General features: G+C 37.6%; 1 protein-coding gene across 2 annotated transcripts; it reads right to left on the bottom strand.

Annotated features, from left to right (window-relative positions):
- Position 1: 1 nt before the first annotated feature.
- On the bottom strand, positions 2–27,772 carry Gas2l3 (growth arrest specific 2 like 3). 2 transcript variants are annotated; one of them, XM_069991108.1, is made up of 10 exons: positions 27,737–27,772; positions 22,079–22,232; positions 19,301–19,347; positions 17,956–18,124; positions 16,894–17,009; positions 13,948–14,089; positions 8,845–8,908; positions 8,086–8,224; positions 5,488–5,595; positions 2–3,637 (listed from the first exon to the last, which is right to left on the bottom strand). In XM_069991108.1, the coding sequence occupies exons 3-10, from the start codon at positions 19,322–19,324 to the stop codon at positions 2,327–2,329; spliced, it is 2,073 nt and encodes a 690-aa protein (XP_069847209.1). In that variant the 5' UTR covers positions 19,325–19,347; positions 22,079–22,232; positions 27,737–27,772; the 3' UTR covers positions 2–2,326. The 2 variants fall into 2 exon arrangements, with proteins under 2 accessions (XP_069847209.1, XP_069847201.1); XM_069991100.1 differs by lacking the exons at positions 22,079–22,232; positions 27,737–27,772 and adding an exon at positions 20,291–20,434.
- Positions 27,773–27,985: the final 213 nt, after the last annotated feature.

Raw genomic sequence — 27,985 nt, 5'->3', positions numbered from 1 at the left:
CTTGGAGCAGTAACTTAAAAGTACATTTTAAACAGCAAAAGAACTATATACGTTCTCAAATTATAAATACATTTGCAACTTTCCACATCAATCAAGTGAATAGAATTCATTCAGAATACACTCAAAAAAGAAAACTGAGACTTTGTTTTATGTTTAATGAGGAAATATAAGTTAAAATTGGATAAAAATACTGCAGGCACTGAAAAAAAACACTAGTTTGGATTCAAATGGAGTCAGTACATAAATATGAATATAACAATACAATAATATATTTTCAAAGCAATAACAGATTTTAGAACTCAGACGGTTTTTGTTTTTTGCCAGTCCTGGGGCTTGAACTCAGGGACTGGGCACTGTCCCTGAGGTTCTTTTGCTCAAGGTTAGCAATCTACCACTTGAGCCACAGAGCCACTTCCGCTTTTTCTGTTTATGTGTTACTGAGGAAAGAATCAAACCCAGGGCTGGATGCGTGTTAGGCAAGCCCTCTACCACTAAGCCACATTCTCAGCCCCGTAACAGATTTTAGAGACTCTTACTTAGACTGCATAAGGGCCTGAATTTAATTCCCTATTTTCCTGTCACCTTTCCTCACCAAAAAAAAAAAAAAAAAAAAAGAAGAAGAAGGAAAGAGGAGGGTGGGAGGGAGGGCAGAAGGGAGAGAAGAAGGGAAGGAAGGGAAGGAGGAAGGGAAGCAAGAAATATACTTGTGTTTCAAACTAATAGAGAAATCTTTAATAGTCAATTAAAACTTGATATAAATGATCATACTATAAAGTAAATACACCCTACAACTCTCCAAGTCCGCTGTTTTTAAATACAGTTCCTTAAATTAGTGATTTACAAGTGCTGCTGTAGACAGGTAGACAATGGCCATCACATGAACTCCACTCATTCTTGAGATCTTGCTGCAGGACAGAAGACACTGCACAAGTGCTATGCACTGACCACCAAGGACTCCAAACAGCGTGGCTTTACTCAGGAAAACCAGCACAACTGTCACCTGACAGGATTTTCATACAGTATCACGCTAAGATTCTTTTACTATCCTCTTATGTTTATTAAAACATTGTTTAATGTAAAAATACTATCACAAAGTTACATTAGAATATTGAAGTTTGCAAAAAGCTACCAAACCTCTTTCCCCTGCTGCATGGCATAGCATACATCTAAAAATATAAAGTGTCTATATTTTTATAGATATTTGAAAAAATCTTTTTATTTTTACATTTCAGTGTATATTTTAGAAAGTTAAATTTTTTCTGGTTGTTTTTCCACCAAAAACAATAGTAACAAAACATTACCAGTGTAAATAGAAGCAAAGGTTAAAAAAATGCTTCCTTTTGAATTGGGAAATTTAAAAACATTTAAATATCAGGGATGTTTACCCAACCCAGAATAATGCCAAACTAATCATCCAAGTTATCAGCACTTACTGCTGTCAGACCAGAAGATCTTGATCAGGAAGCTAATTTAGATACCTTCTGTAAGGCACTGGCCAAGCCGGTTCTGTTTTTTGAGTTTTTTTTTTTTTTTTTTTTTGGTCTTATTTAGGTTCCTTTTGGGTTTTGTTTTGTGCTGGTACTGTGACTTGAATTCAGGGCCTACACATTGTCCCTTAACTTTTTTTCACTCAAGGTTGGAGCTTTACCACTTGAGCCACAACTCTCTTTGCAGCTTGCCTGTGTAAGTGTCTCAGGGACTTTATTGCCTGAGCTGACTTCAAACTGTGATCCTCAGATCTTAGCCTCCTATATAGTTAGGGTTATAGGCATGAACCACTGGCTTTTTTTGTTTTCTTAATAAAGGATCTTGTAGTGCAGCAGCCCAAGTTGCTGTCAAATTCTCAGTCCTCCTGCCTTAACCTCATGCATGCTAGGATTACAGGCATGCACCACCATGCCTGACCAAACCATAGCTTTCTGACTAAAATTCAGTAACCAATATTTAAAAAGCACCATTACAGCTTATTAGTAAATATATTATATATTACATATAATATATATATAAGCCTCCATATTCAACATCTATGCAAAAATATTTTAACCATAGTAATTACTCAGTAGTGTTACTGGACTTTTACATTTCCCTTAAAGGGTACACAGGTTCAAAAATGCTATGGATTGGACATCAGGTATTTGTCTATTAATAACAATAACCTTGTGTGAACCCTCTCTTCATTCCAGCCTCTACATTCATCCCCAGCCTCCATCTCCCATTTGGGGCTTAATGTCTGCACCAAAGCAAATGCAAATAGGAGAAACTTTAAAGATGTAAAGCTACCACATTCATTCTCTCTCTTCCCAATTTGCTAAAACAACACATGTATTTATTTTCTTGGTTTCTTACTTCCTGTCATAACAAAATAGTGGTCATCATCTTCCTTTTTCTTTGCAGTTGGTTTTTTCTCTCCACTGTCTGCTCCCCTAAGAGATGAGGGTGGTTTCCTGGATGGAGCTGGGGCCTTGCCACATATTGGAGGCCTTCTAGCTGAACACTGGCCCTTACTGGCCGTCTGTGCTGACTTGGCTGCAGTTTGCGTTTGGGCAGCAGACTGGGGAACACTCACAATGGACAGGGGAGTTCGGCTGGGAGACTTTGAGGAACTCAGGTCTGTCTTCTGGTGAGCGCTTTTACTCTGTGGATGCTTTTTGGCAACTGAAGCTGTACTCTTATCATTTGATTTTTGCGTTACTTTTGCAGAAGAAAGTGAGGACACAGAAACTGGATGATCTGAGCGTAAGGCTGATTTTATCTTCTGTCCTGGGATCACCCCTGCCCGGGGGGTTCCATTAGATGGCGGAGACTGTGTTCCTACCCCCACAGCTGTGGTTTTGGAACTGGATTTTGTCATTTTTGCAGGGGACTGAAAAGAAGGAGAAGGGTTCGGTCTTACATGTATATTTGCTTTAGGTAGCTTTGGACACTTTGATGATGAATTTGTAGGTGCCTCATCTTTGGAAGAAATATGATTGTGCTTCAAGTTCCCTGGTTCTGTTCTTCCAGAGCATTTACTTGGTAAAAGTATAGACTTGGGCGGACCTCCTGACCTCTGGGCTAGAGTAGCCTTGGCCTTGGGAGTGTTGGAGAAGGTGACACATTTTCTCAATGATTCAGATGCACAAGGTGCTGAGCGAGATAGAGCTGGTGAAGTGCTTTGACCTAGTGGATTTAAAGGAGCAAGGGAAGAGGACACACTGCCAGAGGATGGATGGGGATTCTTTGTTAGGCCCCTGGAAGACTTGAGCTTGAGATGTGAAGAGGCTGCTGGAGAAGCCGGAAATTTAGGACGGACGGATACAGAACTTGGATTACCTTTTACAGAAGATACAGACTGGGCTACACCCGGCTGATGCGCCTGCTTTTCCTTGTTCTTTGGAGTACCGAGTGGCATGCCTGGTTTTAAATTTTGCTTCTGAAATGTGTTAACTGCTGACAGAGGGTTCATTTCAGGAGGCGGAGGTGTTCTGGCACTTGAATCAGGGACAGTATCATTGGAAACTCCTTTTTGAAACGCTAAAATTTTTTGTTCCAGTGTAGCAAACTGTAATATTCGGCAGGGATCATATTTGAGCAAAAATCCTTGCAGAGTATCCCAGCCTCCACCAACGCGGACCATGACATGTTTTCCATGAAGCATCTACCCCCAAAAGAAGAGAAGCAAGAAAGTGATAAAATAGTGATGTTTATAGTTGTAACCTGGTAGCAATCACATGTGTAAAGTATCTATGGCCTATAAAAAAGAAAGTGACAAAACAGTGACATTTATAGTTGTAGCCTGGTAGCAATCACACGTGTAAAGCATCTATGGCCTATCACATATCCTAAATTTCCAAATTATTAATTTAAACAAACTACAAGAGAGCTGGGTACCAGTGGCTCATACCTGTTCTATCAGGAAGCTGAGAATTGAGCATCACAGTTTGAAGCCAACCCAGGCAAGTAAGTCTGTGAGACTCTTATCTCCAGTTAACCACCAGAAAACCAGAAGTGAAGTTGTGGTTTAAAGTGGTAGAGTGCTAGCCTTGAATATTAAAGCTCAGAGACAGTGCCCAGGCACTGAGTTCAAGCCCCATGACTGACAAACAAACAAACAAAACAAAAAACAACCTCTTTCAATTGCTATATTAGAAAGAGAAACTGAGACCAAAAAAAAAAAAAAACCAAAAAAACCCCCACAAATACCCAGGTGCTGGTGGCTGGCACCTATAATCCTAGCTACTCAGGAGGCTGAGATCTGTGGATCACATTTCAAAGCCAGCCTGGGGCAGGAAAGTCCATGAGACTCTTATCTCCAATAAACCATAAGAAAAATAGAAGTGGTGCTGTGGCTCAAGTGGTAAAGCCTTGAGCTGAATTGCTGAGGGACAGTGCCCAGGCCCAGAGTTCAAGCCCCATGATTGACCAAAAAAAAAAAGCCTCAAATATGGGGCTAGAAGAGATGGGGGAGAACAATGGAAGGAGTGACACTGATCAAAGTGCATTGTACACATAAAAATGACATGGTGAATTGAAACCATCTTTGTACAATTACCTAAAGATAATAAAGACATAAAATAAAAATATATGAAATATATAATAAAATATGCAAATAATAAAAATATTAAAAATAAATTTTAAAATGCTTCAAAGGAAAAAAGTTAAGAAATAAAAACAATTCAATTAGTACTTTATAATTTAGTAACTTTTTTCCTATGTGTTAAAACTGATATAATTTATTTATTCTTCCCCGCAGATAGAAAAACTATTGTCCTGAGAAATTAAGGAATTTGGGCCTGGGCTTCCAAATGCAATAGGTTGGCCTGAATCCAAATGGCACTTTTGTAGGCTTAGACATGGTTTGCTTAATCCAATACAGCCCAAGTTTAGTCTACTGAGCTGATAAATCTGCATAGACTAGCCACAAATCAAGTAATGACTTCTGTATACCATCACTATGTCATACTGCCTTAAAAACAACTAAGAGAAACCACATGTGGTTATTTTTCTTTGAGTTGCACAGGGATGAGAATATAATAGAACAACAGCATATATGTGTGTGTATCCACATGCAGATGTGTGTGTGTATATGTATGTTATAAACAGTAGTTTTTCTGTTTTATTTTCATGGTTATTGATCTTATTAGAAGTTTCACTTTGTTTCGTTTTATGGTGATAATGGAAAACTATTTTTTTAAGAAAAATCTGAAAAATGGAGTAAATTACCTGAGGTGTATGAACTTGCTTTTCCCCATTATGTTCAATATCTAAAGAACCTTAACTGACCCTGAAATAGATGATGTTAAACTTCTACATGTTTAGAATATATTAAACTCTACATACTCATGAAATCACCTATTCTTCCTACCTAGGAAAATTCTTCCAATTAATGGCATCCTCTAGTTCAAATTCTTTAGAAAATAAAAGGTGAAAAAAAGGTAATTGGGAAAGCAACAAACCTAATTCCGTAACAAAATCTGTGTTTATATAGACTGTAAATAGCAGACTTACCCGAATAAAAAGAATTTTATCCCCTAGCCGGTACCGTCCTTCAGATAAGTACTCAATAGAAAAACGGTGAGAACAGCTGCAGGGCGGGTCTTCAGCAATGTGTTTAACCTCAAATTAAAAAAAGAGAACAAAAGCTCGTGATTGCTAGAAATGGTGTTCAGTGACACAAGGAAATGGCAATTGACAAGGAAATAAATCTCCAAGATAAAAATTCAAAGGTGGTTTAACTCTTCAAGAATTCTTTTCTTGTTCCAATACGGGATTATATAGTGCTAAAACTAACACCACCAAGTGATGGAATCTAGGTCACTCTCTCAATCTGTCCAGGTAAAAATCAATTTTGAAATCAAACCATTGGCAAAAGTCTGTAAATATGTAGGACAGTGAAGGTATTTCAAAATACATTTGGTTCAGTTTCAGGAAACATGAGATTTTTATTAAGTTTGATTTAAGCCTGAATATATTTGTGTCAAAATCAAAGATGGCAATCAGGAAAAGGCCAAGTAGGAATTTTCACTTTCCCTTCACACAGTGCTATACCAATATTAGGGGTAAAAAATATACTGAGATTTGTTCAGTGTCACAGTTTCTAAAAAGGCAGACACAAAGCTGGAGTTAGTGGCATTCATGCCTCTAATCATAGCTTCTCAGATGGTGGAGAGCTGGAGAATTGTGGTTCAAAGGAAGCCCATGCAGAAAAAAAAATGAGATTCTGTCTTCAATTAACTAGCAAAATGCCTGACTAGCGGTGTGGCTCTAAGGCTAAAGCACCAATCATGAGCAAGAAAGCTAAGTAACATCTCAATAGCCTGAGTTCCTGGATATACCACATGCACAGACAAATCCATGTTCCTATCAATTCATCCATAATCAAATAAAATTCTTAAAGTTTTCAGTTCAAAGACATTTTTATAAAAATAGTAAAGTGTCTGCTCCTAAAAAAGTCTATAAAAGATATGGGAGAAAGGGGAAACCCTATTTCCAAACCTCGAATTTTTTTATTGTATAAACAACTTAAACTGGTAAAACTACAGTAAATAGAAAAATTTATTAATTCTATATTTCAAATACAGAAAATAAAATGCATTGATTAAATGAATATATACTTATATTAAAGTATCTTCTTTTTTTAACTGTACATGAGCAAGGTAATGAGTACATTTCTTATCAAGCATTGTTGCCCCCTCCTTTGGTTTTCCCCTACCATCCCTTCCCTCCCTTCTCCATGAGTACACTCCCCCCCCCCCCAGCCAAAGTTGTAAAGTTCAGTTTTTGACATAGTATCTGTACATTTCATTGTTGCAATGTATCCCTACTGAAACAATTAGTTTTTTTCCATTCCCCTCCCCAAATTATACCAACATCAAATACAGTGAAAACAGGGGTTATACTGTGGGGGAGGGACATACAAAGTAACAAAAAATCACCTTATAAATATGTTAGAAACAATAGCAAGTATCTCTGACTGGAACTTATTTACATATTTGCCACTATAGAAAGTATTTAATTTCCCTAAAAGTAGTTTTGAAAATGCAATCATCAATATTTTTCTTAGTTACTTGTCACACAGAGTATAATTAAACAAATTTATTTGGCTGAATTTATGCATGATGTTTAGAAAAGTTTCTTCAGATACACTCAATTTAGATGAACACCAAATGTATGTGATTTGACTGCCTTAATTATCTACCCAAAATAAATGGACAATTGTGGATTTCCCAGGGCCTGGGAAGAAAAGTGTAGGTTTTGTTTATTTTTCTAGATTGTTCAAATCAACATATAATGTGTTTATAAACAACTAGTCTGATTTCCACAAGTCATTCAATGAAGTTTGTCTTGTTCACAGCCTGGAAATAGGTGCATAGTATAGACACATATATACACACACATATAAGATGGTTAAAAGTAAACTGAAATCAGGTAAAGAGTTTACAGTTGCTAACACCATGGTAATACTTAGTTAACTAAAGTAATGTGGAAGAAGATATTTCTTTTAGTCTTTGCTTTAAAAATTTTATAAGTATATAGAATTTTAGTTGGTTACCTGACAGGACCCTAACAATGAATCATATTAACACTTTTTAAGTGCTTATAAGTAATTTATATGTTAAGCATTTCTGGAAAGTGCTATAAAGCTTTTAATAAATAGTAAGCAATAAATAGCAGTAAGCAATTCACTTATACCATAGTTTCAGCAAAAGATTAAGAGCTTAATCAATGTAATTTTACTCATTTCTATACAATGACCAGGTAAAGATAAGAAACCCTCAGGCTGTGATCCACCATCTGATAAAGCTGTATATATTCTGCCACTCCCTAATAAAACAAACTCCATTAACTTCCCCCCTCACAAGTTTTCTTCCTCCTGTGTTCTCCAAGTATCAGTTTTATCTGATGAACTTAAGATATAAACTTTCCCTCACACATCCATTATTAACTTCTATAACTTCTACTTCCTACCTCTGGCCATATTTGTTTTTTTTTGCCTCATTCCTCTTTACTACTGCTTAAATCCAAGCTCTCAGTTTATGCTTGGATCATTACCATAAAATCTATGGGATTTCAGCTACCATAGTCGAAAGTGTAGCAATTACTTACCGCTTCATGTAGTTCTTCATGATGACAGCATGATTTTGGAATGCTGATGGACTCTTCGGGCCCAGAGGTATTAAGCAAGGTTTCTTCTAATTCAATTTCTTTCTCAAGTTTTACTAATACTGGTGGCTCAACCCCATACCTGAAAACAAACCAGGAATCTGGTCATTCAAGTAAAACTGACTCACACCCCTGCAAAACAAGATATTTCTATTTTATTTTTTACAGCAAAGTCTGCCTGACTTTCTTCTACCAATGTTTTACTGGGACATCTGGAAATGCTTTTAAATGCCACAATTTCTTATCACCATATTATAGCATATTTACAGATAACAGATGTTTCCAATATCATTCCTGGTACCCTGGTATCCTTCCTGATAAGAAAAGTTGGTGAAGCAAGTCAGGTGGAAACAGAGCCCTGCCTTCTTAGGAGAGCCACTTTGTGTTTGGAAGACTTTCTTCGCCTAAAACTATCTTAGAACTACAGCTCTTCCTTTATTCCTAATTTGAAAAACTTAAGTAACCATTTAATGTTTAATATTAAGTGAAGGTAAGTTATATGGAGAAAACAACTGTTGACACCTGTTCATGCAACAGAACAAAATAAAAAAAAAAACACAGAAAGATAAAATAGGAAACTTGGAAAGGAAATTTCAATAAAGAACTATTTTTCACTTATAAAAAACAGCGTTCCAAACTAAAATTAAATACCCTTATAATTGTTTATGACATGGAAATCCTGAAATATTGAGGAATACATACCTTGACACAATTCGACCAATTTCAAGAAGACAAAGATACACCTGCCTTGGATCTTTGTGTAAAACTGTAGAAAATGAGACGATATGTTGTAAAGAGCAGAATTATATTAAGTAATATACTTGCAGCATGAGCTTACATGGTTAGAAAATACATTTTTGTCTCTACATATTGTTATCCATTTGTAAATTTTTAACAAAACTGGATAGCAAAGAGGATGAAGATTGACCATTAGGTACTTGTATAGCATTTTAGGTCCTAACAATCTAAGGGCTTGGTAGCATTAACTTATTTCTATTTCATACTTCAATAGATAATACTGCTAGAAGAGATATACAATCAATTTTATACAAAACAATCACAGACTAGGTACTAGTATCTTCCTTGAACTTGGCAAAAGCAGGAGGGAACACTTCCTAACTTATTCTATGATGCTATCATTATCCTGACACCGAAGCCAGAAGCCACATGAAGAACATCATATGCCAACAACAACAAAAAGCCAGTACTCATTGCTAGTAGAAACCCTTGGGACATACACTGTCAAACACAATCTAGCAACATATAGGAAGATTTATACATCACGATCAAGTAGGACTTATACAATAGAATGCAAATAATAGCCCAAATAATACACCATTAATAGAACAAAGGGGAAAAACATAAAAGAATCAGACAAAATATAACACCCTTTCAGGATTAAAAAAATACTCAACAAACTATTTAATTGTGTCAATCCAACACAAAGACACCTTTGAACAACTTGTTACTAATATTATTCTTTATTATATATAACTTGTTAGTTTTCTTTCCAAGGAAAAGATAAAGCTAAGGACATCTTCTCTGACCACTTGTATTGATCAGTGTACTGGAGGGTCCCCTATAAAGCATTTATACAAGGAAAACAAAAGGAATCCAGATTGGAAAAGATGAAGATAAACTATCTTTACTCAAACACTACATATGTAAAACCCTAAAGAACATATACATGAAACTTTAATAATTTCAACAACAGCAACACACAAAAATTAGTTACATGTATTAGAAATGAGTAATGTGAAAATGAAATTTTTAAAGGTTCTATTTACAAAATCAAAGAGAATAAGATACAATGCTTATAACACCCAAAGCTATCAAACATTATTACAGGAAATAAAAGTGCTTATATAGACATCCATTCCATAGATTAGAAGACAATATTGTCCAAACGACAACATTCCCCTACACTGAGCTAGAGTTCCAATGTGATCCTTATCAAAATTCCAACAGCCTTTTCTTCTAGAAGGGATAAGGTGATGCTAAAATTAATATGGAATTGCAATGGGTAAAAAATAGTAAAACCAATCTTGAAAAGGAAAAATGTTGGGAATACTCACACTTCTCAACTTCAAAAACTATTGAAAGCTACGAAAATCAAATAGTGTACTATTGGCATAGAGATAGATGCACAGAACAATGGGTTGGAAGGGAATGTCCAAAAATAAAATCTCACTTGTAGGTTCAATTGTTTTCAACAAGACAATCCAATGGACAAAGAAAAGAGTTTTCTTAACAAATGACAATGGGGCAGATGGGCATCTACATGCAAAGAATGTGTGTGAACCTCCGTGTCATACCAGATACCAAGGTAAAACTAGATCAAAGCTTTTAATATTCACAGCTGAAATTGCAAAAATTCTAGTAAGAATACAGGTAAACACCTACATGACTGTGATGAGGTAATAGTTTTTATAGATGATGAGAAAAGTCACAGCAAAGAAAGAAAATAGATAAATTAAAATTTACTCATTCAAAATTGAAGTTTTATTCAGCAATTGATACTACCAAGAAAGGAAAAAACAATACAAGGACCGAATAAAATGTTTGCAAATCAATCTAAAAGCCAGGCACTAGTGGCTCACGCCTAATCCTAGCTATTCAGGAGGTTGAGGTCTGAGGATCATGGTTCAAAGCCAGCCTAGGCAGGAAAGTCTATGAGACTCTTATCTCTAATTAAACAACCAGAAAACCAGAAGTGGTACTGTGGCTCAAAGTGGTAGAGCACTAGCTTTGAGCAAAGAAGCTCACGGCCAGCCTTCATGCCCTGAGTTCAAGCCCCATGATCACTACCACCACCAATAATAATAATAATCTAATAAAGGCCAAATGTCTAGAATATACAAAAACCCTTGCAAGTCAATTAACAATGATAAGTGATATAACTGTTTTAAAAAGCAAAAGTTTTAGAAAATTATTTCTTCAAAGAAGATAAACAAGTAGCCACACATGAAAAGATGCTGCTGAATATCATTAAAGAAATGCAAATCAAGCCCACACTATGATACCACTTCATATCACCAGGATGGTTGTAAGAAAAATAAACAAAAAAAGTACTGACAAAAATGAGTATAGACAGTGATATGAAGAAACTGGAACACTTGTGCATTGCTGGAGAGAATGTAAAATGGTCAGCCGCTGGGAAATTTTTTGGTCTTCAAAACAATAAACATAGAACTATCATATGACCCAGCAGTTCCATTCCTAGGTATGTACCTGAGAGAATTAAAAACATGCAGTCATGTAAATACTTGCACAGAAATATTCATAGCAGCATTATTTTTAATGGTCAAAAACTAGAAACCATCCAAATGTCCATCAGCTGATAAATGGATTAAAAATGTAGTTTATCTATACAATAGCATGTTATTCAGCTGTAAAATGGAATAGAATGCTGTTATAGAATATAAAATGAATGAGCTACTAAAAGTCAGGTGAAAGGAGTCAGACACACAGGAACACTTATTATACCATTCTATTCTATGAAATGTCCTGAATATGCAAATTCCCCCAAAAGAAAGTAGATGGTGGTGGTTAAGTTTTGAGAAAAGAATCACTGGGGCTGCTAGGAGGTATGAAATTTATAAAGCGACAGGAATGTTCTGAAATTAGAGAATGCTGATAACTGTACAACATACTTATTATGCTACAATCCATCATACTGGACATTTTTGTACTTTTTTATTGTAAAAATACTGTACAGAGGGGTTACAATTACTTGAGCAAGGTAATGAGTATATTTCCTATTGAGCATTGTTGCCTCCTCCTTTGTTTTTCCCCTATCATACCTTCCCTCCCAGCTCCACAACTACCCGCCCCATACGGTACATTTTTAAATTAGGAATTTTTATGTGAAGCATATCTTGATCTTTTTATAATTTTTAAAAGAAAATTCAATGCATTTTAAATGGCTAACATTATAAATCTCATTAGGAGTACTTTACAATAAAAAGTAAAAATGATCTTCAAAGAATCACAATAAAAAATAACAGAAGGAAAAAGATGAGAGATTCTGTTTATAAGAACAGAAAAGGACTGATGATAAAAACTCATGCTAAATAATTTACCTTTATGGGCTGGTTGGTACAGTGAAGATCTTGGAAATATCTTAAGATAGTCTACTTGTTTCTTAAAATTGCTTTGAGTTTCTAGAAAAATGTAAAAAAAAACTAAGAACCCCTCCCCCTTTTTTTTGTTGGTCGTGGGGCTTGAACTCTGGGCTTGGGCACTATCCCTCAGCATTTCAGCTCAAGGCAAGCGCTCTACCACTTGAGCAACAGCGAGACTTCCTGTTTTCTAGTGGTTTATTGGAGAAAAGAGTCTGACTTTCCTGCCTGGGCTGGCTTTGAACCATGATCCTCAGATCTCTGCCTCCTGAGTAGCTAGGATTACAGACCTAGGATTACAGAGCCACCGGCACCGGGATAAGAGCCCTTTCTTTATGTAACTAATTACCCCCATTTGTCATCTTTACAATAAAGATACAAAAAAAGAAGCCTTTCTTTAGAAGATCTTTACAGAATAAAAGTACTAGTTCTTCTGCTCAATGTTTAGAAATAAATGATTGGTATTTCCCATACTTTCTGTAGTTACAGTAACCTTTAGGAGAGTTGCAAGATGTATTTTACTGATGAGAGATATTCACAACAATCTCAGATCCTTTCAGAAATAGTAACTTAGAAGCTACAGCTTTCAAAGCATTTCCCCTTCCCATTGACTCCTAGAAGCTGGATGTTTCTTTAAATCAACTACTGTATCAGTAATGATCAGCACACTTGGATTTAAAGCAAGGTGCAATATGAAGGGAAAAACAGAAGCCTGGCACTGTATTCTAACTACACTAGATAGGATTATCTGGAGACACAACAAACAGGTGGCAGTTTATCCAGAGAGCAGGCAATAAGGGTGTGTACTGTCAGTGCAGATTAAAGAAACTATAATCAAACCAATCAAAAGTCAGTTTGTTTTATGTTATCATCACAAGCCAGCAGTAATACACAAAGTAACTGATACAACTTCTCCCAGTAAAGGCAGACACCTTTGGTCCCACCCCTGGTCTCACCCTTGTAAGTGACTGCTCTCATCGGAACACACACACACACACACACACACACACACACACACACACACACACACACACACACACACACACACACACACACACACACACACACACACACACACACACACACACACACACACACACACACACGATAAATACAAACATAGTCTAAATAAACCAATTAGCTACTACGTTAGTCATTATACAGATGTTTCTGTTGACTTGAAGGAAATGAGAAAATATGTCAACAAATTTTTCAGTAAAGCAGGACTTTTAAAATGAATTGTCAAAAACAATCAATTTTGATACCCAAATTGGCAGCTGTTGTTTACAAGATAAGTCTAAACACTATAAGTAAATCTCATTTGGCTTTCTGTTATTTCTGAAATGATCTGATTAATGAGAAATCACTTGTAATTCAGACTTGGTCGAGTAAATCTTGGGGAAAACATTAATTAGTAAGGCATTTGTCCAGAACCTTTTAGCAGGCAACTCTTTCAACTTATAAAATACCTTTACAGCATTCTAATTACATAAAATCTTACCATAAATGAAAAGCCAAATGTATTTGATTTACTATCTGATTCCCCAACTGTTTCACATAGGATTAAAGAATGTTTCTAAGAAACCAAGATACATGACATTCTGAGGCATTAATTTGTAAAGAAAAATGAGAAGCCAGGAATACAAATGTACAATGTAAGTACAATAACAGCAACAACACTTACCCAAGCCTTCAGACTCAAAGAGGTAAGTCTCATCAACCCCGATGTGACGACACCAGTGAAGGAAGTTGGCAGTATTGTCTCTGGCAAAGAACGAACCTGATGCAGCATCTTTCTTACAAGGCACTTTTCCCATTGGAAAATCCTGGGGAAGATGTAAGGATGATTTTTTAAAATGCATCAAGGAATCTTGTTTCTGGTATTCATTTAAGTATTACAAAGTAAATGTTCAATGAATCAAATGTAACTAAAAATCAGTGTACAGCTTTAGGGGGAAAAATAAGATACCATCAAAAATGATTTTATTTCACTTTAATACATTCCAGAAACTGAGTCTTAGGAGAACAATCTGATCAAAAGGAGTAGTACAATCATGCTTCTCTAATCAATTTCTTTCCAAAAATGACACAATAATCTTAATTATAATTAAATATGACAGCCTACTAACTCTAAAGTACATCTCTATGGTTTTGTCTTCTAGCAGTTAATTCAAACACAAAATGACTGCTATGTTTAAGTTAACAAGCATACTTATTTCTGCTTACTTCCCTAACATACAGATTCTTTATAAAGAGAGTCCTGAGGTTCTACAAGGGACTATGAAAGACAGAAGTAGCTCCTCATTCTTGATTCAGGTTCTTTGAATCTGACACCTAATTATTTTGCTATTTGCCAAAGGCTGGGGCAGAGAGGTTTTGCTTAAATTTTACTTAGAAAGACAATTTATGAAAGTAATTTTTTGGTGCAGTAAGTACAGTACATGAGTCTCTATGCCTCATTTCAGTTCCTCTTTCCCGAGGGATAACCACTATTACCACATTCACATATATCCTTCCTGTTGCCATTGTTTTCCAAGACTAAAATAGCCTGTGAGATTTTTCTGTGTGTATATTACTAAATACAGCATATATGATCATAATAACAAAAATCAAACATTGCAGCAAAATACAAACAATATCAACCAAAATCTTCTCACCTACATTTTGATATTTCTATGCATAGCTATATACATAGCTGTGCCCATGAAATGACTCATAAACATACTAACATACAATTTGATTTGTGGGTATGCACATGTATACTTAGCAATAGGTTGTAGGCATCTTTTAGTGTTGAAAACAACAAATTTAAGTAAACTACTATTTCTAATAAACATAATATTTCAATGTGTTTAGGTACTATAATTAATTTTTTAACCATTTCTCTATTGATAAATACTGATGCACATTTAGAGTATTCCTAATGGGTTTTTGTTAGTTTTTGTCGGTTGTGGGGCTTGAACTAAGGGTCTGGGCGCTCTCCTTGAACATTTTTGTTAAAGGATAGCACTCTACCACTTTGAGCCACAGCTCCACTTCAGATTTTTTTTTTTTCTTTTTTTCTTTTTTTTTTTTTTGGTCGGTCATGGGGCTTGAACTCTGGGCCTGAGCGCTGTCCCTCAGCTCTTCAGCTCAAGGCGAGCGCTCTACCACTTGAGCTACAGTGCCACTTCCGGTTTTCTGGTGGTTTATTGGAGATAAGAGTCTCACGGTCTCTCCTGCCCGGGCTGGCTTTGAACCAAGATCCTCAGATCTCAGCCTCCTGAGTAGCTAGGATTACAGGCGTGAGCCACCAGCGCCCGGCTTCCACTTCAGATTTTTGAGTGGTTAATTGGAGATAAGAGTCTCATGGATTTTCCTGCCTTGGCTGGCTTTGAACCATTATCCTCAGATCTCAGCTTCCTAAGTAACTAGGATTACAGGTGTGAGCCACTGGGGTCCCACTAGTTCCTAAGTTTTTACACTATCATTTTTGTTAACTTGTGATTTCTTACTATACATTTCTAGAAGTAGAGAATTTCATGTATCAAAGGGACATACTTTATTTCAGAATAAGACAGATGTATAGGGGCTGGGAAGGTGGCTCAGTGGTAGAGCGCTTGCCTTGCATGCATGAGGCCCTGCGTTTGATTCCTCAGCACCACATAAGCAGAAAAAAAAAAAGCCGGAAATGGCACTGTGGCTCAAGTGGTAGAGCACTAACCTTGAGCTGAAGAGCTGAGGGACAGTGCCCAGGCCCAGAAGTTCAGGCCCCACGATTGGGCCCCCCCCCAAAAAAAAGAGACAGATGTATAGCCGGGTGCCGGTGGTTCACACCTGTAATCCTAGCTACACAGGAGGCTGAGATCTGAGGATCACAGTTCAAAGCCAGTCCAGGTAGGAAAGTCTGTGAGACTCTAATTTCCAATGAACTACTAGAAAACCGGAAGTGATGCTGTGCTCAAGTGGTAGAGCACTAGCCTTGAGCTGAAGAGCTGAGGGACAGCACCGATGCCCAGAGTTCAAGCCCCACAAGCGACAAAAAAAAAAAAATGATGTCTATGTATGTATATACATGTGTGTATATCACTCACTGCCCCCAGAATGTTGATACTAATTTGTGTTTCCATTAATAGTATGAGTGCTCAGACTCCAAACTCTTGAAAACATTAACATTTGATAAAAATAAAGAAAACCTGGTCTTGCCCTGATAGGAAAATCCATGAGACTCTTATCTCCAGGTAACCACCAGAAAACCAGAAGTGGTGCTGTGGCATAAAGTGGTAGGGCACAAGCCTTGAGTGAAAAAGCTCAGAGACAATGCCCCAGCCCCACAGTCAAGCCTCACAACCAAAAAAGAAAAAGAAAGAGCTAGCTATTGGATACCCACAATGCACTGATCTATACTACATACATAGTAGATATCACCTAGCCATTATTACATTTAATCTCAATGAACACATAAATTACATAAGGCAAAGGTCAATATCTATTTTACAAATAACATTTTTCTTAATGCTCCAAAAGATAAAGTAAAATTTTCAAAATCACATAGTCAGTTGTGAGGTGGAAGTTTACAGCCTTGTCCAGCTAATAAGAGATAGATATGACCAATTAATTTATGCCAAGATATACCATCATTGTTACTAACCTCTGATTCTTCAGAGTTGCATGATTTTACCATATTTTGAAGAACATTGATTAGTTGGCACAACAGTACTCCATTATCCAATTCTTCCAATAACCTTTCTGCCTTAATTTCAATACCTAAAAACAAATATTAAAGTTAAGGTTCTTCTAAAATTTCAATAAATTGGTGAAAAGTGAATTAAAACACAATCATGTTACAGCTAGAAAACTAAAAAAATATCAGATCAGACTCTAAGTGTTCACTCTTAAAAGACATACTTAAAACAAAGGTCAAGTTAAATGGAAGACAACAAAGACCAAAAAGTATCTGTTATGTACAGAAAAAAAATTCAGAAAACTGACATTCATTTTATTTTTATCTTAGTTAAAATAAATTCACTGTCTATTAATGCTGCTTGCACCAGGAAAATGAGTCTCAACAAATAAAATTCATGTTGTTACAATTTAAGATACCCCAACAAATGGCCAGGAATTACCAACTTTTCACCTCTAAAATGCCACTCTAAAAGTACTGTTCTACATTTAAAGTGAATTTTTAAAAATTCAGAGATCCATCATATTTTCTAGAGTAATAAATACATCAAACACTTTCCAACCCTAAATTTCTTTCTGGGTATCATATGCACCTACTCCTCAACATTTCAGAAACAGTAATCATTTAAACTACAGTCTATATCTTCAGGATCTTGTGGCTTATCCAGGAGGGAGAGGGGTGGTGGTAATCAGTAAAAACAATCAAACAAATAAAATAAAAATTAAAATAATAAAAGAGACATCTTAGAATTCTTCTTCAAAAAAGACTTCAATATTAACAACAATCTGTTGATCACTTAAAGCTATCAGCCAAGGCAGTTAAATATCAAATTTCCTACAATTTAAGATCCAAGATTCAAGGAAATCAGAGATTTCTCCAACTACACAGAATGTAAGCTTGATGAGAACAAGGACCATTCATATTTCACTACACTACTATGCCTGGCATCTAGAACAAAAATTCCTCAACAAAAAGTAAGGCTTTCAAGAAATGTTTATTGGTAATTGTGAGTTTATTTGCAAGCCTCACCTAGCAGACCAGATAACCAAATAGACAGATCCTCTTGCATAGGCAACAGAGTGGCTTCATGCCTCACAGCTATCCATTCATCATACTGACAAACATCAGCCAATCCTGGTCCATGTCTGGGAGTCAGAGGACTCCGTGGACTCAGAGGCAGATCCTCCCCAAACCATACCTAGAAAGAACAGCAACAAGTGAAAGAAGGTAACCTCTGTTAAATATCACCACAGTCCATATTTAAATGATGAAACATAAATCATATGCAATATACATGAATACAAAACTACAACATCTCAAAGAAAATACATAAATGAGAATAATACTGAGTCTCTATACTTGAAATGTTTTCAATTTTCAATACCTCAATTGATGTAAGTGAAACCCTGATATTTTAGGCTTTGTGAGCCAATAAGCAAAACTGAGACTGTTGTATGGGTTACTTAGATAACAATCATTTTACAGTGTGAAACCCATGTTTAGCTTGGAGCCATATGAAATCACATGGCAGACTAACTTTGCTTCATGGACTGTAGTTTTCCACCTCTTTATTTTAAATCAAATGTTTAGAACTATTTTTTTAAAGGTAACATTGTAATAATGATTGAAAGTTTACAAATGCTATTTATGCATTCATTCATTCAACAAATGTTCATTCACTATACACTGCCTCCATCATCAACCGTCCCTTTGTACTCCTTCTTTCTTATTAAGAACAGAATGGAACAGAAAAATCAGGGGAGGTAATGGGAGAAGTTCTATGTATACCAAAGGAAAGAAATAAAAAGGACAGCAAAACAGTACAGCAAATACCAACTCTGGAAATCACTCAAGATTATTCTGGCATGTCTCATTACCCCCCAGCTCACCTCCAAAAAAATTAAATAAAAACAGTCTCCAAAATGTCATGTTTTAACACCTTTTTGTATGTTAAACACAGTCATTTATAAAGCATATGTACACATAACTAAAAATTTATATTTTTAAATATATACTAAATTATAGCAAGGAAAAACACACAAAAATACTCTGCTTCTTTTCCCAATGATATCTTTTAAGATTTTTTTTTATTCTTTCAAATAATAGAAATAAAATCGTAGAATTTAAATCTCTTTGAAACCACAAAATCACAATATAGTATTCTTGTAATTAAAATGTGATGTTAGAAAAGCAAGTGTCACAGAAACATATCATGGTAAATTTTACCTTTTATTAATTTGATTATATTAATTCATAATTTATACACGTTTATACATATATGCACATTCCAAGAAGTATGTTTATGTGTGTGTGTGCATGCATGTGCGTGTGCACGCACATGTGCTCATGTATGTATTCCAAGAAAACTACTTACTTGAATTGCAGGCTGCATGGTCATATATACTGAATGAAACTGTTACTCTGAAAATGGGAACAAAACATTAATACTGTAGACAATGTCAGCTTTCCTGGCCCTCAAACCCCCATGTTTCACAATTCAGGAAAGTGCTCTACTGTTTTCATAAACCTAAAACTTTCTCCGCTAGCTGGAATAGTCTGATTAGAGAAGAACTCAATAATGACTCCTTGCTTCTTACTTTATAAGGGAACTGCTCACTTGAAAGAGGAAAGTCTGAACCATACTGTAATACATTGTTTCTGGCACTAGTATCAAAGTAATCCTTGAAGCATCTGGCCAGTAAACTAGAATTAACAACAACGCTTGTTTCATATGAAAGTCTCCTTGATTCTTCTTTTCCTCTGTAACATGGTGCAAAAATAACGTGAAATAAATAGCACACAAAACTCATACTGAAATTCAAGCATTTTTATCTCATCTTCATAAAGATCATAAAAGGACATATTGACTTTGTACAAACACACAAGACAAACCACAATTTTATTCTGCTATACCACAAGATAATACAGATAACTACCAATAAACTGTGAAACAAAAATACTCAGTGCCTTCTTATAATAATTTTAAGACACAAAAACAAAGGGAACAGCGATTTTAGTTCCAAAGCACTATTTTTAAAGTCTTCACAGAGAAAACCACTTTAATAGCTAAAGTTAGATTCGTGTAATGATTTAACATGCTTTCAAGAGGAAAATAAGTGAAAAGTTTTAAAATACTGAGAACAACAAAGACTATGAAAACATAGGATTATTGATGATTGATTGTACAATAAGTAAGTAAGTCTATTTTCATTGGAAACCATTACTAAGACATTCCAAGAAAAAAAGTTACAGGTACCATTTATAAGGCTAAAACGCTATCAGCTTCCGAGGAAAAGTTCTTCCTCCTCTAAGCTAGATCTAAGCTAGATCAGACCCATCTCATGCCAGTACCACCTATACATACCACTTGTCTTTCAGGAATATTTCCTCTTGTGCCAGAGTTGAGCCTGAGCTAAACCCAACAGAAGAGCCTATTACTGAACCACATTTTCTTTGCAGGAAGGCAAAAGACAACAGAACATCCCTTTGGATGTCGTTTTCCCTTCCTTCAACCACAGCAAAAGGCCAAAATACAAGTGAGCATTACTAATGAGCTTGTTATGCTTCCCACGAGCTAATTCATTGGGGAATACATTTTCCTTTAGCATAAATAATCCTTTGTCCCCAACAAAGATCCACAGTAAGAAGCTTCCAAGATCATTTTTTTTTTTTGAAAATCCAGCGGAGAAGCTGCTCCCATTAAAATGGAGTTCCACATCATCAGACAAGAGCTCTAACAGTTGGCTCTGCCAGCCTCGAACAAAAGAAAGCTGAAATGATAAGGCGTGTGCAAATCAAGAACACTGACACATTCACAAAAGAGCTATTGCAGGAATGTTTAATAGTTGCACTTTTTATAGAAAATTCAACAAAATTAGTTTTATGAAAGAAATGAAGAATTTGTGCCCAAACATGCAATCACTTGAACTTTTATAAAAGTCTTATTTAAAAAAAAAAAATCATTCCCCTGTGTAACAAACAGGAAGAACTATTTTTAAAGTGACAAAAAAGAAACCCATCTGGATTACCTATGAAGAGAAAATTTTAATAATGTATTACTCAGACAAGTAACAATGTATCCTCATATGCGAAAAACTATTATACACATTAATAGATGGTTTTGTTGGAAAACATTTACACACTGTGGAGACTGAATCAGTTAATCATCAATTACTTAATAAATCCTCACTATACTCCAGATAGGAAGAGACAGTGTTTGATAGATTCTAGGCAGTCAATATTCCCTTTCAAAATCATTTTTTATATATCAGGTATTTAATCTGGGACTGGTTAGTCCCAGTCCCAGATTGGTATCACAACCACAACTCTTGCATTTCACCCATTTTTATTACTGATTTTCCTCATTTCTAGCTTACCTCAAAGTCTTAGTCTCATATAAACCAATTCCAATGAATCAGTAGTCATTTATTGCAGATACATTTTAATTACCAACTCAGTGGACTTATCTGGCTTTTGTTCATCTTTCTTTATGTAGAAGCCAATTTCAATTATGTAAGAGCCTTTGAACGTCTTTTCCCTAAGATTGGGGGGAGGGTGGGGAAGGAACACTTCTCCACTCTAATCTTTGTAGGAATCTTTCACAAGACAAATGTATGCACAGACTTTAAGTTTTAGTCTGGGAAATGTTAGAAACATCCACTCAAAACTTGACTAGTAACCAGGTCCTCAAGTTAATCTGACACAAGATTCTTCACTACAATGTAACTTCAGACCATGGGAGAGAAATCCAAGCTGGGGATCTTAGCCCAGGGCGGTGGGCTCTGAAGAGGCGTACACTTTTATTCCTAAAATCATGATGAAGCAAACACCAGTGTCCTGGCTTCTGCAAGGTAGAAGAGTGGCAAAACAGAAGAAGAAAGAGAGGGAGGGAGGGAGGGAGGAAGGAAGGAAGGAAGGAAGGAAGGAAGGAAGGAAGGAAGGAAGAAAATAACAACACTGCTACTGACCCATCTATCTACTGAGCACTTGCGTACAGGATTATCAACAAGATACATAAGCTATAAGGATATGACAGAGGCCAAAACATGGATAGTAGCTTCTTAATCTAATTGCCTAACAGAGAAAAATAGAAATTCTGTATCTATATCAAACATAATTCACATAGTTTTTAATGTGTACCAGCATAACTCACCATGAACACAGCACTATGGTAGTATAAAGTATCAGACACATCTGGTTCTAAATCCAGCTCCAATGTATACTAGCAATATGGCTGGGGGAGAGTCAACTTCTCAGAGCCTCAGTGTTCTCCTCTGAAAAATGAGGTATCATCACACCTTCACTGGCTGTTGTAAAAATAAAAGATGATACATATAAACTACCTTAAACACAGCTAGCACTTAATCGTTAGTATTAATTCTTTGATGAGGAATAATTATACTTTATTTAATATAATTTATGAAATTAACAAGACCAAATATGACTAGTAATACTCAGACATCATTAAACATAACTTGGAAAGCTTCTTTTACAAACCCCAAAATAAATACGGTTAGTGAACATAAAGGCTTTAAAATATCCACATTATAAGTGGAAGTTGGAATTCGTAATTTAAGATTCTCTACGCTGGCCAAGTATGGCAGCTCACATCTGTAATCCCAGCTTCTTGGGAGGCTCAGATCAGAAAGATCACAGTTCAAGACCAACACAAAAAATTGAAGATTCCCATCTCAACAAATCAGGTATGGTAGTGTGTGCCTGGCTCCATGGCTTTGTAGGATGATCATGTTCCAGGCCAGCCCCCAAAATATAAGACTCTACTGAAAAATAGGAAAACAGATTTGGTGAGAAAAACAAAACAAATAAAAAAAACAACAACAACAGTGCTTCTCTAGGAAAAATTAGTTGTCTTTTTCAGGTGTTTTTACTTATAGAAGAAATGTGACAGTAAAACTTAGGAAGCAGCCCCGTAGTAGAAAGACATCTGATGGAAGACTTCTTGTGATATTATTAATTATTCATTGTGTGATCTGAATTGATACAAATTTTGCTCTTTACTCAACATGTCCAAAGTAAAATTACAGTGATTACTGGTCAACCAGTTGAGTTGGTACCAGCAAGATGAGGTGCCTAATATACCAGATGAATCACTAAGAAAATCCACCGCAAAAGCTGGTGCACAGGCAGAGATTTCAAGAAGAGGACAGAACAATTGTACTAAGGCAAGGGCCAAGATTTCAAAACAATGTACTGCTCAGGAATCCAGATGACTGCCCCTATCAACACACAGGTTTTTCTTGCATTTTAAACTGCACCAAAATAATGGCTCCCAAAGATGTCTATACCTTAACTCCCTGTACCTGGGAAACCATGACCTTGGGAGGCAAAAGGGACCTTGAGGTGGGATAGCCTGGGGACCCAATGCACTCACAAGAGTTCTGATAGGCAGGTTGCAAAAAAAAAAAAAAAAAAAAAAAAAAGCCCTTCAAAGAAGGCAATGGAAGGACAGCAACAGAGAGACTGTCTTGATGCGAGAGAGCCAGAGGGAGAGATCTGAGATGCTACATTGCTGGTTGTGAACATGAAGAAGGAGCCAAAGGGTGAAATGCTGATCTAGAAGCTGGACCTCATAGAAATCACTCATCTGTTGATAATCTTTGCTTTTATACTGACATTTTCTGAATGTGACCTTTGGCAAGGTTCTAGCCTCAGCCACATAATTTTATATTACGTAGAATTATTGTCATACAATGTTGTGGGATTCAAAATTTAAGTCGAACTTAAAATCAGTTCCCCTGCACAGACAATGAACTACAATACTTCATGAGAAATATGCATTACACTAATACAAGGAACTGTCAGAACAATATCTAATTGTTCATTGAGAGTAAACAGCTCAAATAGCTTATGGCACAGTCACAGGATACCTTTATTTGGCCACATGAAAGAATAAGGGAGCTAGAGCTCCTGATATTAAAAAATTGTATATGATGATATATGAACAAGTTACCTTAAGGCAGTATATAATGTCACTGGGACCAAACTGTTTTTCTAAATTATAAATGTACATAAAAAAATTTCTAAACCAATTTTATTTTTGGAATCAAAAATATAAACAAGTCAAAAAGCTAGAGATAGAGCTTCGTGGTAAATTGCTTCCCTACCATGCAAGAAGCCCTGGGTTTGATCTCCAGTACTGCAAAACCATATCCACATATGTGTGTATGTATGTACATACAAACAAATCATCCATCAAGGGAGAATAAAGTTGAGGGTATTATGTTTATCATTCTGTTTAAAGTAAGCTCTTTGGCTAGATACTGGAGGCTCTCTACTGTACAACTAGCAACTCAAAAGCCCGGGATCTGAGGATGGAAGTTCAAAGACAATCCAGGCAGAAAAGTATGTGAGAGTCTTATCACTGGTTAGCCAGTAAAAAGACAGTGAGAGTACAAGGTCCTGAGTTCAAGCCACAGTACACATATAAACAAACAAACAAACAAATAAATAAAGTAAGCACTTTACCATAGACTGCATTTATGCTGGGTAAAATAGTTAAGCAGCAGTCTCTCCTTAGTCCATCAGTATTATCTAGCATATAATGCTTATTGGTGTAACAACATAAGATCCTATGGTGCTACCAGCACCAAAAATGGAATTACAGGGCTCGGAATGTGGCCTAGTGGTACAGTGCTTGCCTTGCATGCATGAAGCTCTGGGTTCGATTCCTCAGCACCACATAAACAGAAAAAGCCAGAAGTGGTGCTGTGGCTCATATGGTAGAGCCTTAGCCTTGAGCAAATGAAGCTCAGGGACAGTGCCCAAGCTCTGAGTTCAAGCCTTCTTCAGACTGGCAAGAAAACAAAAACAAAAACAAAAAAAGTGGAATTACATTTAGTAAGTCTGTTTCCTTTTATTACATTCTAATTCTTTGTAAATTTGTAACTTGTTTATGAAATACACAGTAACTTTCTGTTAATCAAAACACTCTTAAGGGTAACAATAATAAAATGAGAAAACTGAATCTTTAGAAAGAGAAACACTAAAAAAAATACAATGAGAATTACCACATTTTTTGTGAGCATTAGTTTGGAGGTACTTCTGTGACAATTACAATTAAAAGTAAGAAAAGTCAATGTGAAAAAAAAAATGGCTAACTCAAAATTCCTTCACCCTCAAATCCAGGGTATATCACACAGCTCAGTAGTATGTATAGCAAATCTAATCAAAGTATGGAAGGCAACAAATACTAAGAAGAAAGAAAAGTACAACAGGGTTGGCTATCTTAATTTTGTCTTTATTTTCCTCCGCTTAAAAAAAAATTACTGAAGTAACTGAAACTTTTCCTCTTCTCTTTGACCCTGAGATAGTACCAAAACAAAAGAAAGTGACTACTTAGCAAGAACACAAGGAACAAAAGCTAAATAAGAGAATACAAATGAGAGAACATTACTTCTGAACTCCAAACATCATTCAGTTGATTTAGTTTTATTTTTACTGGTAGCAAATACAACTGACATTTTTATTCTTGTAAGCCTCATGACAAAGCTAATTCTCACTTCATTTCATGGATTCATTCATTTACTCATTTATACCAGTGCTGCAGCTTGAACTCAGGGCCTAAATGCTATTTCTTTGCTTTTTATGCTCAAGACTGGCCCTCGACTACTTGAACAACAGCTCTACCTCCAGCTTTTTGATGGTTAATTGGAGATAAAGAGTCTCACACACTTCCCCACCTGAGCTGGCTTTGAACCTCGCTCCTACCTGAGATTTCAGCCGCTTGAGTAGCTAGGATTACTGGCATGAATCACCAGCACCCAGCTTCTTATTTCTAAGTATTTTTTAACAACTGCCCACAGCAGAATTGAATTTGTGTCATACAAATAACCCGGTCCAGGCAAGTTGCTTCGTAATAATAATGGAAGGCAAAAGTTGTGTGAGGCAGCAAAGAAAGCTTGCATGCTGTCTGCAGTGAGAGTCTGCTCCCTTCTGCCTGGACCGGCTAAGCTCCTTCTACTTCTCTGAGCATTGGTTTCCATACGCATTAAATGGAATAACGCCAACTAGATGGCAGTGTGGCTAAGAAGTTTAACAATAACACAAGTAAAGTCTTAGAACACTACCTGGCATGTCCTGGGTAATCATGTCTGATAAAAATCCTGGGTTCCAGATGTGATTTTAAGTGCTGGATGCGCATTGACTAGATCAGTGAATGTAAACGTTACCTTCACCTTCTGCTTCTCCCCATCTTTTATACAGTTTATAACTTCTAATCCAAGTTCAACAGCACAAAAATAGTCATCGTTGCGTGTCAGACAACTGTGCTAAACTAGTTCTATGGATTATTTTTGCTTAATCCTCACATCAATAGCGTAGAGACTATTCTTAACCTTCTTTTACAGATTAGGAAATTGAGGCTTAGAAAGATTAAACAACTTGCCTAAGGTCACACACTTAGTATAAAGTCTCAGTTTAGTCTTCACATGCTTAGCAATAATTACCCTACTGAAAAGGAACACTTCCTCAGCGGAGCGCCGCTGGCTCACGCCTATAATCCCAGCTACCCAGGGGCGTGAGATCTGAGGATTGGGGTTTGACGCCAACCAGGGGGGTGGGAATGGGGAGCTCGAGAGACTTCATCTCCAATTAATCACCAAAGGAGTTAGAAGTGGAACTCTGGTTCAAGCGGTAGAGAGCCAGCTTTGAGCAAAACAATTGAGAGACAGCACCCAGGCGGCCTTGAGTTCAAGCCTTAGAACGCGCACGTGCACGCACGCGCATGCATATACACACACACACACCACCACCACCACCACCACCACCACCAACAACAACAACAACAAACATACACACAACAAAAACAAAAACAAAAAAAAAAAAGCAAAACCAACACCAACGCCAAAAAACCCCCTTCCTGTAACTCAGGGACGTCAGCCCGGGTCAGCTGGTCTGCATGATCGCTCTGCGAAACGGATGAGTCAGGTGAGCACCGGCAGATCGATCTACCCCGAGCCTCACTGGAGTTCCCGCCCGCCCGAGGAGAACCCCGGGTGCGGAAAACATTCCAGACACTCATCCCGTCCGGCCACGGGGGGCGATCCGACTGCTCACGAACTACTTATTTTCGGAGAGGGTAGTTATTAGCACACTCCTCCACATCAGCAAAACCTTAACCCTGACATACTCCGAGCTGGGGGGGGGGGGGGGCAGGGGAGGAGGAAGGACCGGACCAATCAACTGATCATTTCAATCCCTGGACGGTCCCGCACCCGGCAGGGTCCGCACCGAGTTGCGGAGCGCGGTGCGAGGTCCGGCAACGTTCCCCAGTTCCGCAGTCCGGGCGACGCGGGCCCCGCGGGCCCCGAGAGGGCGGAGGGCTCCGGCCGGGGGTCAGAGGCTTTCCCGCCCCCGCCCAGGGCGACGGTAAAGAATCTCGTGACCCTGTCCGCGCCGCGCTCGGGGATGAAGGTGCCCCGGCTGCGGGCTCGGCTCCCGGTGCGTGGTTAAGACAGCACGGGTAGCGGCTCCACGCGCACTCCGACTCCAACACCCCCTCAGCCGCAGGCGCCCGGCCCCGCCCCGCCGCCCCCACACACCTGCCGCCCCTCTCGCCCACCCGGAGTGGGCAGGGGGAAAGGCCAGCGCAACTGGACTGACGGACACTCGCCACCAATCAGAGCACGCGACTCTCGCAGCCAGCCAATCGTAAAACTTCTCCGGGGCCCACCGAACCTCCCTCCACACCAGGACTCCGCAGAAGCTTGAGGCCTCGGGCTGAGGCGCAAAACGCCTGAGAACAGGGATAAGTGGGCGAGGAAAAGAGAAGGCGACGTAGGAAGTCACTCACCAGGCCAGGCGCGAGAGGTCCACGTCCCCCGACAGGACACTTCGATTCAATCAGTGCTGGGCCGGCGACACGCCCCTGACAAACTGCCGCGCTGCCGCCGCCGCCGCCGCCGCCGGCCGCCTCCAGGGCCTCAGGGTTCGCCACCGAGTGCCGCCCGCCTGTTTTGAAGGAGCCAATCAGGACGCGAGGGCGTGGTCATGAGGCCTCGCCCCCACGCACTCCGGGTAGGCGCGATCCGGAGACCCGGCG

Source organism: Dipodomys merriami, unplaced genomic scaffold (assembly GCF_024711535.1).
Source record: "Dipodomys merriami isolate MVZ:Mamm:240054 unplaced genomic scaffold, mDipMer1.0.p SCAF_10, whole genome shotgun sequence".
NCBI lineage: Eukaryota > Metazoa > Chordata > Mammalia > Rodentia > Heteromyidae > Dipodomys > Dipodomys merriami.
Note: the sequence above shows the minus strand (reverse complement) of the source record. Positions and strands in the feature narration are given on the sequence as shown.